Here is a 17,647-nt window from a genome sequence, read left to right as displayed (position 1 = left end):
TTTCACCAAAAACTAAATTCCACTAATTTCTACAACATTGTATTTCTTACCGTTGCATTTCAGCCAAGCAAAATATAGTACAGGTATTTCTGTTGCTAAGCAATACAGAAAATCAAGTACAGCACTGGAATGGGATGCAGTAATTCAACTTACCAATAAGATTTTTGAATTATACTTATAGATTTTTGAATAACGTGTCACCTGATAATCATTTTTGAAAATATTCAGAGCTAAGAAAAATTATTCCAATGGGGAAAAGTTGAAGGAACAGGGCATATTTACTTTGGAGAAGATAAAAGTAAAATCATTCTAGTGCTTTTTTAAATATTGAAGAGCTGACACGTTAAAAAGACGGAGAAGGCTTATTCTGTGCTGCCCCAGAATACAGGATTAAAACCAATGAGTGATAACAGGAAAAAAAGATTTTAACTGAATTTTTGGAACAATGGAACTAGGTTCTGGATAACGTGTAGGTTTTCTTTTGCTAGCATGTCATGCAGAAACATTTCTCAAGGCATCTTTTATGCTGCTAAAAATGAAGAAAAGTATAAATTTCAAGGTTTCTGAAGTTCAGGTAAAGCAGAAAAGTAAACACATACTGTAAGTCTAAGATTTTTTTACACTGAATGTAGGATTTGAAATACTTTTTTCCCAATAGGATCTAATGCAGCTAGATATAGATGTATAAATACAAGTACATAACCATTTTATTTTTTCTATAGCCATTTGGTACAATAGCTATTCAGTTAGCACGACACAGAGGAGCTAAAGTGATTTCTACTGTGTATAATCTTGAAGACAAACAGTGTCTGGAGAGGACTGTTCCTCCTGTAGGTAAGTTAAATTGTTTTATACTAAACTGCATGGAAAAAACCTAATTCAAACCATTTTTTAAATTTATAAATGTTCCTAAGCTCGTAAGGGTTGGCATCTAGGAAACTGAAATAGTGTATTATTCTACATCATCTATCCAAACTATATCTTTCAGATACATCCTACATTTATGCCCATACATTACCAACATTTTAGCATCTGCTCAGAATCACCCATAATGTAAACTATATATGTTAACTTTACTGACTAAATTTTGTCGATATGCAGCATTGTTGTTGTTGTTAGTTGCGAAGTCATGTCCGACCCTTCGCGACCCTATGGACAATGTTCCTCCAGGCCTTCCTGTCCTCTACCATCTTCTGGAGTCCATTTAAGCTCACGCCTACTGCTTCAGTGACTCCATCCAGCCACCACATTCTCTGTCGTCCCCTTCTTCTATTGCCCTCAATCTTTCCCAGCATTAGGCTCTTCTCCAGTGAGTCCTTCCTTCTCATTAGATGGCCAAAGTAATTTTGGAAACATTCTGATCTGGTCTCTGCCAGGGAAAGAATAATGCAGGCATGTCAAACTTGCGACATCACTTGACGTCGCACGACGTATCGTGATTTTTTCCCCATTGCCGGCAATGGGGTGGGCACAGTTTCAGCATGACGCATCTGGCCCACGGGCCGGCAGTTTGACATGCCTGGAATAATGGAAAGGGTGTCAAAATTTGAGAGGTTACATTGTGTAGACTTGGATTATAATTTTAGGTAAATTTCTGCTATGTAAGAAGTTGTTTCTAATTATTACAGTAATACCCAATGATGGGAAATTTGCAATATTCTAATAAAAACTTAGGAACCCAGAATTGTAAAAGCTCACAGAATTTAATGAGAACTGTACATAATATGCAGCGTTCATCTTTTCCATCTTTTATTTAATTTTAATATTTATCTTTTGTCTTGGCTTTTCAGATTTAGTGTAGCAACCTTAGACTTAATGACCTTCCAAGTTTACTTATGGTGGACTTATGGTTGCATGCAATATTTTCTGTAACATTGCAAGCTCAAAAATAAAATATATCTTTCCCTAAAAGAAAGATCATCTTTGAGGCCTGAAAGCATGCATTTCTTGTTTGCAATATAACAACAGTACTAGAATGCCACCGATGCTTTGGGAGGTATGTAGCAGTACAGGTAGTCCTTGCTTACTGAGTGCCTCATTCTGTGACCATTTGAAGTTACACTAGTGCTGAAAAAAAATAACTTTACAACCAATGTTGCATTTATCATCTTTGCAGTATCCCTGTGTCTTGTGACTGCCATCATAGTCAGTCTACATTGTGCTGATGCCAGCAGCCAGGAGCATTCCCTGAAAAGAGCCCAGGATATTCCCATTGCATGCCTGCTTACTCTCTTGTAATCCCTTCCTCTCTAATCTCACTACTCTGCAAGGTGGGGGGGGGTGAAGTAAAAAACAACAACAACGAGCAATTTCTGTAGGCAAGCTCTGGAGAGCTCTCGTTTTATATGCCAGTTGTTACTCTGCCAGCCCTCTACTAAAAGTGTACACTTAACCTTTGAGTTGGCTCTCTATTGACAGTGTGGAAAGATCTTATCAATTTGATTCCATGTGCACAAGCTTTAATATATGATTTGAAAGCAAAGTCATTTTTACCTATCTTTTTGCAGTTGTCTTTTGTGATGTGTTTTGCTTTCTGCTTTTGTTCATGTTTTGGTTGGGGGCTTATTTTTATGTCTCGTAAGGAGTTTTCATAAAAGGTAACTGTTGTTACTGGTTTCTCCTTGGAACTCCTTTATATGCTTCCCGAATAGCATATATAAAAAAAATCAGGAAATCCCAAAGAGCAAGGATATACAACTTTTGTCTGGCCCATTTACTGTGTTGAGAAGGAGCAGCCCTAAGCTTTTGATAACTGGTTATTTCTTACCTACATTAACTGTAAATCTTTTAACAAAAGACACTGTTCTTCTCTTTTATGCATATTGGTGTTTGGATCGATTTTTTAAAACAACCTATGTCTAATATATTTATTGTATTTTATCTTCCCACCCATTCAGTTCGGATTATCGATGTCTCAAATGGAAAATACGACCTGACAGAAAGTTGCTTAGAGGAGACAGGTGGTCTAGGAATGGATATCATCATTGATGCAGGAGGTCTGTAATTATTCTGCCAGGATGATTCAACCTAGAGAAGCACATTTTTTAGTACAATATATATCCTGTGGTTAAAATTATATAAACTCTGTTAGAACTTGCCGTTTAATAAAGCCACGGAAACAAACTTAGGAAGGATCCACCCTAATTGAATCAGATGATTTTAAAAGTGATGGCAGGAAGTTTGTACCTTCAGCCTTGCAAGATTCTCTTAATGCAGCCTTACAGTAAAGTAGATAGAGCTCACCCAGTCATGTTTCCTTCTGGTTTACCTAGGAAGGCTGAGAGTTTCCCCAAAAGGAGCTTTTGGGCAGGCGCTCATCTAGCATAAGGATGACATGGAGTTTGAAGTTAGATATGGTCTGGTTGACACTTCAGTTGTCAAATTTCCGACACGGGCTTTTCAAGTGACTCGGAGGCATTGTTTACCTTAAAAGTCCTTTATTTAGCCTAATGCACCGGCAAATGCTTGCTCGAAGGAAGCTGGAATCTCAAATCTCCGGCCCCCCCCTTGCACAATATATTAAACACAATTCTCCACCTTTCTAATTTTGTCATTAATCATATTCTCCAATTAATTTAAAGAATCAGTTTCCCTTCCGTTAGACAACCCGCCAAGTTCTTATCTTCTTTCATTTCAGATGGCCTTGAGGCACAATCCTCCTCCTCCCTCCTCCCAGCCTTAACCCTATCTCTTAAAGCAATACACAAGTTTAACATATGAAATGGCTGCTGCTTCATCTCTTGCCAAGCAAGAACATTCCATGTTAGCAGTGTTGACATCAGTGTTGAAACCTTGTCTTGCCATCTGATGCGTAATAATCCAGCAAAAACAAATAGTCTACAAAGAGCCATTTTGGTGGTTAAAGCACCAGCTGTAGGACATGACCAGGCTGAGCCCAGTTCAGGGTCAAACACATCATCAGGTTGAAGTCTCTGTGCTCCTGTAAAAAGACCTAAGTCCAGCCCCCCCCCCCACTTGAAGTCCATTGGCTCGTATCTGGCGCCAATTCCTTGACCATTAGTAGATCAGATCCTTGTGTACAGGTAGCATGAAATAAACTCACAGTGCTTTCGAACTCGTATCCTGACTCCCAACTTCCTGTGCCTGACACCAGCGTATAAACCTGGAGGTTTTGAGTTCTAGAGCTGCTCTAGACACGAAAGCTGTCTTGGAGACTTTGGGCCAGTTATTCTCTCTCTGCCAACCCATCTTACACAAATGTTGTTCCCTACATCGATGTGGGGAAAATAGGAGAAGAAAAGAATATGTATGTTTGTCATGTTCAGACAACAACAATAAATAATAATAATAATAATAATAATAATAATAATAATAATAATAATAATAATAATAATAATAGGATAAAAAAAGTCCTTTGGAAATAGTTGAACTGTTTTGCGTGCCTTCAATACACAGTTCACGTTCATGGGCATACAGAAGGATAATAAGTATCACAGCTCTATACATCTTCAGTTTTGTTGCTGAGCTGATTCCTCAATGTTCCCATATAGTAGAGGAGAATCTTCTGAAAGCAGAATTTGTCTTTGCTATTCTGCAGTTATTCTAGCAATAGTCATAGCTCCGGAAAAGACACTGCCAAGAGAATTAAACCAGTTCACTCCTGTACTTTTCGCCTTTTGACTGTGATATTTTCTTATAAGCAATGAAAAAGCACAAGATCTTTCTTGGAAAACAATATTAAAAAAGGTACAGTAGTGCATTTGTACCAGTGGCACTTCAGAGCACTTTATATACTAACACAGTATAGATTGAAATAGAGCTATATACTCTACCCTGGTAGAGTAAAAAAACAAAGATCCTTAAAAGAAGCCAAGGTTAATCAGTACAAAGAAAAACTGCATCCTGAAAAAATATGAATTTATTGATATGCACATCTTTTCAGTTCTTTCTCATCTTCCATTTTTAGAAAGTGTTTTTAATTTATTTTTAGTGAGACTGCATAATAAAGACAGTGAAACAACTTCACAACAACTGCTACCCCACAAGCATGACATCATTACGTTACTTAGTGCTGGAGGCCACTGGATTACAACTGAAAAAAATCTTCAGGTAAGAAGAAACTTCTAAAACAATTATAGTTAGACCAGCCTTTCCTGGTCTGGTATTTTCCAACTGCATTGGACTTTAATTTCCATAAATTCCCAGATGATACGGAAGTTGAAATTCTAATATACTGTATCTAGCAGGCATTATATGTCATCCTAGTCTTATATTTTTGGAATAAATAATAATATAGATGTTTAAAATGATACTCTCTCTTAGCAAAAACTTTTGTTAACCATCAGCTAATGTTCCTTGTTTATGCTATTTTTATTCTAAGTAATGTAGCTTCACTATTTTTCCCTTTTTTAAAGTTGGATCCTCCAGATTGTCGATATCTTTTCCTGAAAGGTGCTTCGGTTTCTTTTCTGAATGATGAAATTTGGAACTTGTCAAGTATGCAACAAGGAAAATATCTATATATCCTTTCTGTTACATCTATTACATCATTTTATTGTATTTATATATCAGTATCTATATATCACATTTTGTATTGATTGTGAGGTTAGTCTCCATATTTAGCTGGCAGAGACGGCTGCAGAAAAACATCTCGTGTCTCACAACATGACATTCCTTTGTTGATGGGATCCAGAGCATGCAGCGTTTGCCAAATATTACTAGCCAGATAGGAAGAATAACAAAGAAGTGGTCCCTTAAGTATCTGTCCTCTAAGACACATCCTTTAAGGGTGGGAGTAAAAATAATTGAATTGCAATGCTTGACTTATGATCATTCATTTAACGACAGTTTAAAGTTATGGCAGCCTTGGAAAAATTGGCCTACAACTCGTCATCAAAGTTATGAATGTTGCATCATCCCCAAAGTCACATAATCATTGTTTGGGCATTTGGTACTTGTTTGCACTTACAACAGTTGCAGCATCTTGAGGTCGGGTGAAAGCAATTTGAAACCTTCACAGCTGGCTTCTGAAAAGCAAATTAAGAAAGTTGGAATTGCTTAATGACTGTGTGATTCAATTAGCGATCATATGATTCTCTTAACTACCAAAATAAAAATGGTTGTAAAATCAAATCCCATTTCATGATGACTTGCTTAATGACTACATTACTTAGCAACCAAAATTCCAGTCCCAATTATGATCATAAATCAAGGACTACCTGCAGTGCAACATAAATAGTATTATTCACGCTGATGTTTTCAATTTAAATAATTTTAACTATTTAATTATTTGTGAAATATTTATAATTACATCGCCAAGCAAAATGGTCAGGCAAATATTATGTGTGTTTTTATTTTAACATCGTCAAAGTGTTTATTGTCTTCATAGCTACTGTTGAAACCCATAACATATAGAATCAGACCAAGTGTTTTTTTACTTAATCACGAACATAAATATTTTGCTTATTTTCTTTTCAATTGTTCCATCATTCCCTCCATATTTTAAATCATTTAACATACAGTAGAAAAACTAAATACTATGACATTTCATTTAATTGTATTTTCTTTCATAGAAATACTTGGACAACTTTTCACTGAAAAGTCTTTACAGTAGGAAGGGATTTATTTTGACAGCCATTCCTTAACTGTGTGTAAAGACCTTATTTAATTATGAAACATTAGTATAAACTAATGCAGTGCTTCCCAAACCTGGGTAAATTACTCAAATTTGGGAAGTAGTAGTTTTTCTTTGGGTAACAACACCTGAACCCATTGTCCAATTAGAACAGGGATATTAAATTGACTTAAGTACATTGGATAAAAAGCACTGTCTGGTAAGCAGTTTTGGAAAGCTTTGGGAAACATTGGACTAGCGCAGGGGTAGGCAACCTTGGCTCTTTTATGATAAGTGGACTTCAACTCCCAGAATTCCTGAGCCAGCCATGCTGGCTCAGGAATTCTGGAAGTTGGAGTCCACGAGTCATAAAAGAGCCAAGGTTGCCTACCCCTGGACTAGTGAGTTCCGCCAAGCTTAGGAATACATGTTCAGTGAAAGCATATAAATGCATGTTAGAAACAATAAAATAATTGCTTTCTCTCTCCACTCCCATCTCCCTGAAGGCCTTGCTGCTCACTGAATGCTTGTACAGGTACTCCTCAGCTTACAACCACAATTGGAATAGGAATCTCAGTGTTGAGCAAAGTGGTCATTAAGTGAGACAGTCGTGTGACTGCTTTGTTCAACAACTGCAATCATAGCTGTCCCAATTGCAGTCATGAAGCCATCACACAGGTCGTTAAGCAGATGGCACAACTGAGCTTCCCATTGAAGAAAGACAGGCAGCTCCCCTCTGTGCACAGAAGGGAACTCAAACAGGTTGCATGAATGGAGCTTGGATCCTCGGGATCTAATGAAAGGATCGCTTTCATTGGGCTAGAGAAGTGGACCTTGGATCCTGAAGATCTGAGTTTCGCTTCTGCAGCCCAACAAAGGATTCTCCTCACCTGTGTCCATGGAGGGGAGGAGAAATCCATGGGCTCGTGGCAGCAGTTTACACTTTCTCTGTCTTTCTGGGGGAAGCTGGCAGAGAAGATTGCAAATGGCAACGACATGTTCACAGGATACTTGGCAACTGTTTGTAAGCACAAGCAAACTGCTGAACACAAATCTCAATAATATTTGGGGGGGATGGGCTAGAGTGATGTTTTACGGTGGCCAGAAATGCTTTATGGATCTCTGTAACTTTGAACGGTCATTAAATGACCAGTCATCAGTTGAGGACTACCTGTATTTCAAAGAAAAAAGGTTCCTCCTTAATTGTTCTTCGATAGGTTAATTTGTACCCTTGTTTTTGTGACATGTTTGATTTAAGGTTATTGTGAGAGTAGAGTTTGACAGTTTGATATTATGAGAGTACAGTTTCATATTATGAATCACATTTCTCCTTTAAACCCAGATCTTGGCACAGCTCTACTATTTTATATATTGTTTCACTTGACTATTCTCTTCTATACGCATTTTGGAAGATGTAATGGAGAAGTTATCAAGTGGAGTTTTCAAGTAAGGACAAATTGGTGTTTGAACTATTTAAGTATTCCATCGATTAACTTCTTTAAATACATGAGAAAATGATACTTAAAAGCTTCAGCTCCAATTAGCTCTTGAGATCCTAGATATTCTAGATCAGAGCTGCAAAACACACAAAAGGGGAAAGGGCCACACTGACAATTTAAAAATCTTTGTGGGCCACAAAGAAATACTTGGAGTGCTGATGAGATCTTTTGCGACTAATGGAGCAGCAAAAGTGCTGGAATTGGCAATGAAGTTTGGAGATGCTCAGAAACTTTCTTTTGGAGAGGAAATTCCTAGAAATGTACTACTAGTTAAAAAAAACAAGCTGCACAAGGCTACTTGGCATGTCCCACGTTGTAAAGGCTATTCTGAGCTTATTTCTTTTTCTAATTACTGAAATTAGGAAGTTGTCAAAAAATCATACATGTACATTTTTCTCTTAGGACAAACTGCATATAATAAATAAACCCACTTAGGATGGACTATTCATGCATTATCTGGGAAATTGCCTTTCAAGATGTTGTATTTGTTCACAGTCCATGTGCACATTCATAGATATTCCTCCCACCAGTATTATTTTAATAATTTAATGTTATGTATTATTTATTGATACTTTAAAGGTAAAGGTAAAGGTTCCCCCGCACATGCGTGCTAGTCGTTTCCGACTCTAGGGGCCGGTGCTCATCTCCGTTTCAAAGCCAAAGAGCTGTTGTGACTCAGGGCCAGCCTGTGGGTCCGACAGTCGGCTCCGATGTATCGGATGACTCAGACGAGGGGGAGGAGGGAAACGAACCGGCTGATGATGGTTCGGAGGCTTTGCAGAGCCCTCAGCCGGGGACCTCTTCTCAGCTGCGTGAGCCCGAGAGTGCGGAGGAAGATGACCCACAGCTGGCCCTGTTCAAGGACGCCCGACGCAGGAGGCAGTCGAGCAGGAACAAACAAAGAAAGGTTGTGGGACTCCTCGGGAGGAGGCACAGGGAGACCACGCCCTGAGCTCTCTATAAAAGGAGTGTTTGGGGAGGGGCTGGTTGCTGAAAGCAACTTTTCCGCTTGAGAAGACAAGCTCTAGTGTTTTTGTTAACTGCGTAATTAAATCTTGGCAGATGCCTTTTAGCCTTGGACGCTCTCCAGTCTCTTCTTTCTGAATAGGGGTTTGCCTTACTCAAGGCCAGAAGAGGGCTGGTTCAGAACAGTTTGCTTTCAGCCACCCACCCCTTATTACTACGATGGAGCAGCTTCTTGCCGAGAATGCCCAGCTCACCCAGCAACTCACTTTGCTGGCAGCTCAGGTGGCACAACTGCAAGCTCAGGTACATGCTGCACCCCCACCCAGGAGGAAATGTCAGATAGCTATGCCGGATAAATTTGCTGGTAAACCAGAACTGTTTCCTGCCTTCCTGGGACAATGCCAGCTTTTTATCAGCGTGAGAGCAGTTGATTTCCCCACTGACCGAGATAAGGTGGGATTCGTGTTGAGCCTTCTGTCGGGAGATGCAGCTCGTTGGGGCACGCCTCTGTTGGCACAGCCTAGCCCTTTGTTGGATAACTTTGGGGGGTTTTGTGACCATATGCGCCTCATGTACGAGGACCCGATTAAGGCGCAGACTGCCACCCGACGCCTGAAAGCTTTGAGGCAGGGTCAGCGCCCTCTACAGGCCTATATCAGCGATTTCCGGCTGCTTAGCCAGGATTCCGCCTGGAATGAGGCTGCGCTCGTGGATGCCTTTCAGGATGGCTTGTCAGAGGAGATGTTGGATGAGCTGGCCCGCGTGGACATTCCCTCAGATCTGAATGGGCTGATCCATCTTTGTCTGCGGATCGATGCCCGGCTGCAGCAGCGAAAGAGTCGCCGTGCCACCCCACAGACCCCTGCCGCCCCTGTTGTGCGTGAGCCCCCAGTCCAGAGGGAGGAGCCAATGGAGCTGGGTGCCGCCAGGTCCCGTCTATCGGTGACGGAAATGGACAGACGACGATCGGAGGGGTTGTGTTTTTACTGTGGGGACCCTGGACATTTGGCTGCTTCTTGTCCAAAGAAGCGTCAGCGGGCATCAGTGACCAAGCCGGCCCCGAGAAAGTCCCCTGCTTTGCTGTCGGGAAACGGCCCGAGCCCAATCTAGTCGGTGTGATAGATCGGTCGACCCACCACGACCACGCCGAGCGACGCCATTCCGATGGTGCCTGTGAACCTCCACGGCATTTGATTTTGGAGGCACGACTGATCCTTCCTGGCAAGCCAGAGGGGATTCCGGTCCATGCCCTAATTGACTCTGGGGCTACCACTAACTTTATGGACTCGGCCTTCGTGGCCAAATGGGCTGTTCCTCAGTGTCCGGTGGATCTGCCCATGCTAGTGGAGACTATTGATGGTCGAGTGCTCCTGTCCGGGCCTATTACGGCCGCCACGCAACCAGTGAGTATGGCTATCAGTTCCCATGTGGAGGCCATTCAGTTCTACATCACTTCGGATCTGCACTTCCCCGTGGTCCTGGGACTGGCGTGGCTCCGGGCGCATGATCCACAGATCTATTGGTCTCAGAACTTGGTCACCTTCCCAAGTTTGCAGTGCGTGGACCACACCCGTCATATCTGTGCCGGCCAGGTGGAGGGCTCCTCAGGAGTTTCTTTGCCTCCCGAACTGTCCGACTTTGCTGATGTGTTCAGCGAGTCAGAGGCGGACCAATTACCCCCGCACAGGCCCTATGACTGTTCCATTGATCTAGTTCCTGATGCGCCTCTCCCAGTGGGGCGTTTGTATTCCATGTCGGAGCCCGAGTTGGCTGCATTGCGGGACTTCCTGACAAAGAATTTGGCTCGTGGTTTCATCCGGCCCTCGTCCTTGCCAGTGTCTGCGCCCGTGCTCTTCGTCAAAAAGAAGTCGGGCGAGTTACGGCTCTGCTGTGACTACCGGAAACTCAACGCCATCACGGTGCGTAACTGCTACCCGCTGCCCCTCATCCCCGAGCTCTTGGACCGACTCCGGGAGGCTAAGATCTTCACGAAACTGGACCTGCGTGGAGCTTACAACCTCGTCAGGGTTCGGCCGGGTGATGAGTGGAAGATGGCGTTTGGTACTCGCTATGGACATTTCGAGTACACGGTGATGCCGTTTGGCCTGACCAACGCCCCCGCTGTGTTTCAGCATTTTATGAACGACATCTTTCGAGATCTGTTGGACCAGTTTGTCGTGATTTACCTGGACGACATCCTGATTTACTCCCCGTCGCGTGAAGCGCATCATCAGCATCTCCTTCAGGTCTTGCAGCGCCTCCGGAAACATCGGCTGTTTGCCAAGTTGGAGAAGTGCCAGTTTTACCAGGTGACCATCGATTTCTTGGGTCACCGCATTTCTCCTGAGGGCATCGCCATGGAACCGAGTAAAGTTGAGTCGTTGCAGAGTTGGCAACCCCCACGTCGCGTGAAGGATGTTCAGCGACTTCTTGGATTTGCCAACTACTATCGAACATTCATTCCTGGCTTTGCTGCCTTGACAGCCCCCCTTACCCGGCTCCTGCAGAAGAAGACTCGGTTCCAGTGGAACGCCCCCGAACAACAGGCGTTCCAAGCTTTGAAGGACGCCTTCATGAAGGAGCCCATCTTGAAGCATCCTGACCCGCAACGGCCGTTTGTCGTGGAGGCGGACGCCTCCGACATTGCCATTGGGGCCGTGTTACTCCAGGCAGCGACGCCCAACGGTACCCTTTTCCCTTGCGCGTATCACTCTCGGAAATTGAACCCCTCGGAGCGCAACTATACCATCTGGGAGAAGGAGCTGCTGGCCATCAAGGCGGCGTTCGAGGCTTGGAGGCATCATCTGGAGGGGGCGCGGCATCAAATCGAGGTCCGGACGGACCACAAGAATCTGGAAAGCCTGCAGACCGCTCGGAATTTGAACCAACGCCAGATCTGGTGGTCCCTCTTCTTTGCGAGGTTTGACTTCCGGGTGCGGTACATACCAAGCGGGCACAACCAGAGAGCGGATGCTCTGTCCAGGAAGCCCGAGTACACCCGAGTGGAAGACAAGCTTCCGCCCAGGACAGTGATCCCCGTCGAGTCTTTTGCTGCGGTGCGGGAGCCGGTGGATATACGGGCTCGGATCCGGGAGGCGCAGCAGCAGGAGGCGTGGGTGGCTCAGCGGAAGGAAGAGGTGGGGCCAGATTCGCCTTGGTCGGTCACGGATGGACTCCTGTATTATCATGACCGGCTCTATGTTCCAGGAGGGCCACTCAGGGGACTCGTCCTCAGCCAATGTCATGATAACCCGGCTGCGGGGCATTTTGGCCTGTTCAAGACTCTGAACCTGGTCTCCCGTACCTTCTGGTGGCCCCGAGTCCGACACGATGTCCAGTCTTATGTCACCTCCTGCGTCCCATGCAGGCAGGCCAAGTCAGCGACAGGGGCCCCGCCTGGTTTACTGCAGCCTTTGCCAACGCCCAAGAGACCCTGGGGGGCTGTGTCCATGGACTTTCTGACGGATCTACCCCCATCCTCCGGCTTCACGACAGTGTTTGTGGTGGTGGACATGTTGACCAAGATGGCGCACTTCATCCCCTGTCGCGGCTTACCGTCAGCTCGCGCCACTAGTCGCATGTTCATCCAACAGGTGTTCCGGCTGCACGGCCTTCCCGATAGGGTCGTCTCCGATAGGGGGGCCCAGTTTACAGCCCGCTTCTGGCAGGAGTTGATGCGGGCGTTGGACATTAAGGTTTGCCTCTCGTCCGCGCATCATCCTCAGACCGACGGGGGTACCGAGAAGGTCATCGGCATCTTAGAGCAGTATCTGCGCTGCTATGTTAACCTGCAGCAGGACAATTGGGTGGACTATTTGGCCATAGCCGAGTTTGCCTTTAACAACTCGCAGCACACCTCCACGCAGATGACACCGTTCTTGGCCAACGTGGGTTATCACCCCAGGTTTTTCCCCCTTTCTCCCGTGGACTCACCGGAGCCGGCAGCGAACGAATTCATGGCGGAATTACAGGCGATCCATCGGTTGGTGCGACGGCAGCTGGAGAAGGCCAAGGCCGACTACAAGAGGTTCGCCGATCGGTCGAGAAGGGATACGCCTCCATTATCGGTGGGGGATCGGGTCTGGCTGTCCACCAGGAACCTACCATCCACTCGGCCGGCGAGGAAGCTGGACCACCGTTACCTTGGACCGTTCCCAGTCGAGGCCGTCATCAACCCGGTCGCCTATCGTTTAACTCTGCCACGTTCCCTGCGCGTGCACCCCGTCTTCCATCGGTCCTTGTTGGTCCCCGAACAACTGGCTTGTCCACTTCGCCAAGCGGAACCTCCCCCATCAGGACCTCGTGATGGCGACAGCACCCCCGAGTACGAGGTCGCCAGCATCAGGGATTCCCGCTGGCTGAAAGGTCGCTTCCAGTACCTGATCGAGTGGAAAGGGTACGGGCCGGAGGACTTCACATGGGAAGACGCGACCGCCGTTCATGCCCCTGCGTTGGTGACTGCTTTTCACGAACAGTTCCCATCCCGACCGCATCCAGATCGGCAGACCCGGGGGAAGGGCCCTGCAGTGCGGGATAGTGTTGTGACTCAGGGCCAGCCTGTGGGTCCGACAGTCGGCTCCGATGTATCGGATGACTCAGACGAGGGGGAGGAGGGAAACGAACTGGCTGATGATGGTTCGGAGGCTTTGCAGAGCCCTCAGCCGGGGACCTCTTCTCAGCTGCGTGAGCCCGAGAGTGCGGAGGAAGATGACCCACAGCTGGCCCTGTTCAAGGACGCCCGACGCAGGAGGCAGTCGAGCAGGAACAAACAAAGAAAGGTTGTGGGACTCCTCGGGAGGAGGCACAGGGAGACCACGCCCTGAGCTCTCTATAAAAGGAGTGTTTGGGGAGGGGCTGGTTGCTGAAAGCAACTTTTCCGCTTGAGAAGACAAGCTCTAGTGTTTTTGTTAACTGCGTAATTAAATCTTGGCAGATGCCTTTTAGCCTTGGACGCTCTCCAGTCTCTTCTTTCTGAATAGGGGTTTGCCTTACTCAAGGCCAGAAGAGGGCTGGTTCAGAACAAGAGCCAGCGCTTGTCCGAGGACGTCTCTGTGGTCATGTGGCCAGCATGACTAGACGCCAAAGGCGCATGGAACGCTGTTACCTTCCCATCGTAGTGGTCCCTATTTTTCTACTTGCATTTTTTTACGTGCTTTCGAACTGCTAGGTTGGCAGAAGCTGGGACGAGTAACAGGCGCTCACTCTGTTACGCGGCACTCGGGATTCAACCCGCCAAACTGCCGATCTTCTGATCGACAAGCTCAGCGTCCTAACCCACTGAGCCACCGCGTCCATTGATACTTTGGGAGGGTCTTAATATCTGTAAGCTGCCTAAAGATTGCTAGGGAGTGAAGTAATGGAGAAAGCAAATAACTAAATGTAGTACATTTATAATTTTTGGTTTTGTTCTCAGGCCTCATCTGGATAAACCTGTACCTTTATATGAAGCTAAAGTTTCTATGGAAATAGTTCAGAAGAATCAAGCAAGAAAAAAACTAGTTGTCCAGCTATGAAGTTTCTAAGGCAACTTGAACTGTAAAATGTGAAGTTCATGTATTCTGCATAGTTGTTAAATATTTATCGTTTTCAGCCAATTAATTATTACTGAAAATTATTACAGAATAAGAGTTTGAACTCTTCTATCACATCTGAAACAGTTCTTAATAACTATAGGTGAACTCCCTTATAGCCTTAGATATAATTCATGTGTCTAAAAACCATAGGACTTACCTTTGACTATTGTGTACTGCTTTCTTTTATTTGGCTTCTTTATTTTGAAGGGAGGGGGGTAACTGCATGCTCATTCCGAAGAAGGGAGATTCCTATTATTGCTCTATAATGTCACAGAAAACTACATGTTTGATCCAAGTTTATACAAAGCATGAAATCAGGACAAATTTACAATGAATCTAAGTAACCGCCAGGATTTTTCAAAAAAGACTTCTTAGTCTAGGTTTTTGGTTTGGCTGAGTATTTTGTTTAATGTTCCATCAGTAATTGTGAATGGGAAACTATGAGCAACATGTTGTAACTTTGTAATTTTTCCTTTTAAAAATGTCACTACATTTTGTTTCTATCTTTATTAGAATTGTCACATCAACTTCAGTTTCATTTACAAAGAGCACGGCATATTGAAATAAGCATTTCACAATACAAATAAAGAGATGTCTCCAATTCAGATTTAAAGAATTGGATGTATTATTTGTCTTCCCTGTTTTCAAACATCTACTTTTAAAGTTCAGTCCTTTAGAATTTGGGAATATAAACCTGCATTTGTTTATGCAGAAATATGATACTTATCCCCAAAGGTGCGTACAGAATTTCACAGTGTCTAATGTTTTAAATCTGCAATGTTTTATTTGATTTCTGATCACACTTAACATATATAATTCTGGAATAATCAGGACTATTGCACCAAATAAAGAAGAAACCTGTAACTTAAATACATGTTTATTTCTGCATATGCTATAACAGACCCGGACTTGCTTTGTGCAATTTTATTGAGTTAAATGCATATTAATTTTTTTTATTCAGTGGTCAAAAATCCCATTAAATTATTATGTAAAAGATTTATACTGCCGCCCATCTTACGCAATTCTGAACGGCTCACAAATAAAGGAGTTGAAGTCCACACATTTTTAAAAGTGCCCGAGATTGAGAAACACTGCACTAAGGCATCCCGGGTGAAAAGGCTGTAATTCTACCATACTAGATCGACATCATGAGAAAGGCAGGGCTAGATGAATCAAAAGTTGGAATTAAGATTGCCGGAAAAAATATCAACAACCTAAGATATGCAGATGATACCACTCTAATGGCAGAAAGTGAAGAACTAAATAGCCTCTTGTTGCAGGTGAAGAAGGAGAGTGCAAAAGTTGGGTTGAAACTAAACATTAAGAAAACCAAGATCATGGCATCCGGCCCTCTCAATTCCTGGCAAATAGATGGGGAAGAAATGGAGATAGTGACAGATTTTAGTTTCCTGGGCTCCAAGATCACCGCAGATGGGGACTGTAGCCAAGAAATTAAAAGACGCTCCTGGGGAGGAAAGCCATGGCAAATCTAGACAGCACACTAAAAAGCAGAGACAAAACTGCGTCTAGTCAAGGCTATGGTCTTCCCAGTTGCAATGTATGGCAGTGAAAGCTGGACCATAAAAAAGGCTGAGCGCCAAAGAATTGAGGCCTTTGAACTATGGTGCTGGAGAAGACTCCTGCGAGTGCCTTGGACTGCAAGGGGATCAAACTGGTCGGTCCTAGAGGAGATCAACCCTGACTGCTCTTTAGAAGGCCAGATCCTGAAGTTGAAACTCAAATACTTTGGCCATCTAATGAGAAGGAAGGACTCACTGGAGAAGAGCCTAATGCTGGGAAAGATTGAGGGCAAGAGAAGAAGGGGACGGCAGAGAATGAGGTGGCTGGATGGAGTCACTGAAGCAGTAGGCGTGAGCTTAAATGGACTCCAGAAGATGGTAGAGGACAGGAAGGCCTGAAGGAACGTTGTCCATAGGGTCGCGATGGGTTGGACACGACTTCGCAACTAACAACAACAACTATGGTGCTGGAGAAGAATCCTGTGAGGCCCTTGGACTGCAAGGCGATCAAACCGGTCAGTCCTAGAGATCAACCCTGACTGCTCTTTAGAAGGCCAGATCCTGAAGCTAAAACTCAAATACTTTGGCCACCTAATGAGAAGGAAGGACTCACTGGAGAAGAGCCTAATGCTGGGAAAGGTTGAGGGCAAGAGAAGAAGGGGAGGACAGAGAATGAGGTGGCTGGATGGAGTCACTGAAGCAGGAGGCGTGAGCTTAAATGGACTCCAGAAGATGGTAGAGGACAGGAAGGCCTGGAGGAACATTGTCCATAGGGTCGCGATGGGTCGGACACGACTTCGCAACTAACAACAACAACAACAACAACAAATGCAATAGTAGATGGGACATTAGACTATAAAAGCAGTAAATCAGAGAAATAAGGAAGAAAAAGGTTACCTAAGACTTTTTTTTAACATGATAGAGGAAATTGGTGCATAAGATATTTGACGAGAAATGAACTCAGGTAAGTCACAATATGCATTTTATTCTAATAGTCATAAATCTTGGTCCAGAATTGATAAGCTTTGGATGATGCCTGAATTAAGTTTAATATGCAGGAAATTGAAGTAGAATTAGGCACTTGGGCAGATGGGTCGGACACGCAGCTAACAACCGATCGACAAGGAACATTTCAATTCCGATACTAAGAACTGGTAAGACAGCTGAAACGGATCCAGATTGACAATTCTAAGCCTTGGTCTTTTTGTCCTGGCTGTTTTAATAGCGGATCTTGTGATAAGAATTCCGATTTTCAAAAGCGAAAAGGAACTCGGAAAAGCTTCCAGAGATTTTCTCTCGTTTCCCTCCGACGAGCGGAACTCCTCCGTTGGGTCCCCGGGCTTTTCGCTAGCCGGGCAAGGAGGCCTTCGGCCTGCGCGGGGAAAGGGGGCGGCGATGCTGGCGAAGGAGCTCCGTTCGGATTGGTCGTCTTTTCGGCGGGCAAAGCCAAAGGAATCCGCCCAGCTGCTTAGGCGGGGCTTTCAAATCGAGCGCGGAATCCCGCTCGGCGCGGTG

At 44.3% G+C, this 17,647-nt stretch overlaps 1 protein-coding gene across 7 annotated transcripts in view; it reads left to right on the top strand.

Moving 5' to 3' along the window:
* The window catches only part of CRYZL1 (crystallin zeta like 1), a 32,961-nt gene extending 17,485 nt beyond the window's left edge, over window positions 1–15,476 (top strand). For all 7 annotated transcript variants that reach the window (XM_083362633.1, XM_083362636.1, XM_083362634.1 and 4 more), the window contains exons 8-13: window positions 723–834; window positions 2,898–2,996; window positions 4,952–5,070; window positions 5,376–5,481; window positions 7,975–8,020; window positions 14,453–15,476. In XM_083362633.1, the coding sequence (XP_083218759.1) occupies window positions 723–834; window positions 2,898–2,996; window positions 4,952–5,070; window positions 5,376–5,481; window positions 7,975–8,020; window positions 14,453–14,552 (582 nt within the window). In that variant the 3' untranslated portion in view covers window positions 14,553–15,476. The remainder of the gene's footprint in view (window positions 1–722; window positions 835–2,897; window positions 2,997–4,951; window positions 5,071–5,375; window positions 5,482–7,974; window positions 8,021–14,452) is intronic.
* The last annotated feature ends 2,171 nt before the right edge of the window (window positions 15,477–17,647 follow it).

Source organism: Vipera ursinii, assembly GCF_947247035.1.
Source record: "Vipera ursinii genome assembly, chromosome: 4".
Lineage (NCBI taxonomy): Eukaryota > Metazoa > Chordata > Lepidosauria > Squamata > Viperidae > Vipera > Vipera ursinii.
Note: the sequence above shows the minus strand (reverse complement) of the source record. Positions and strands in the feature narration are given on the sequence as shown.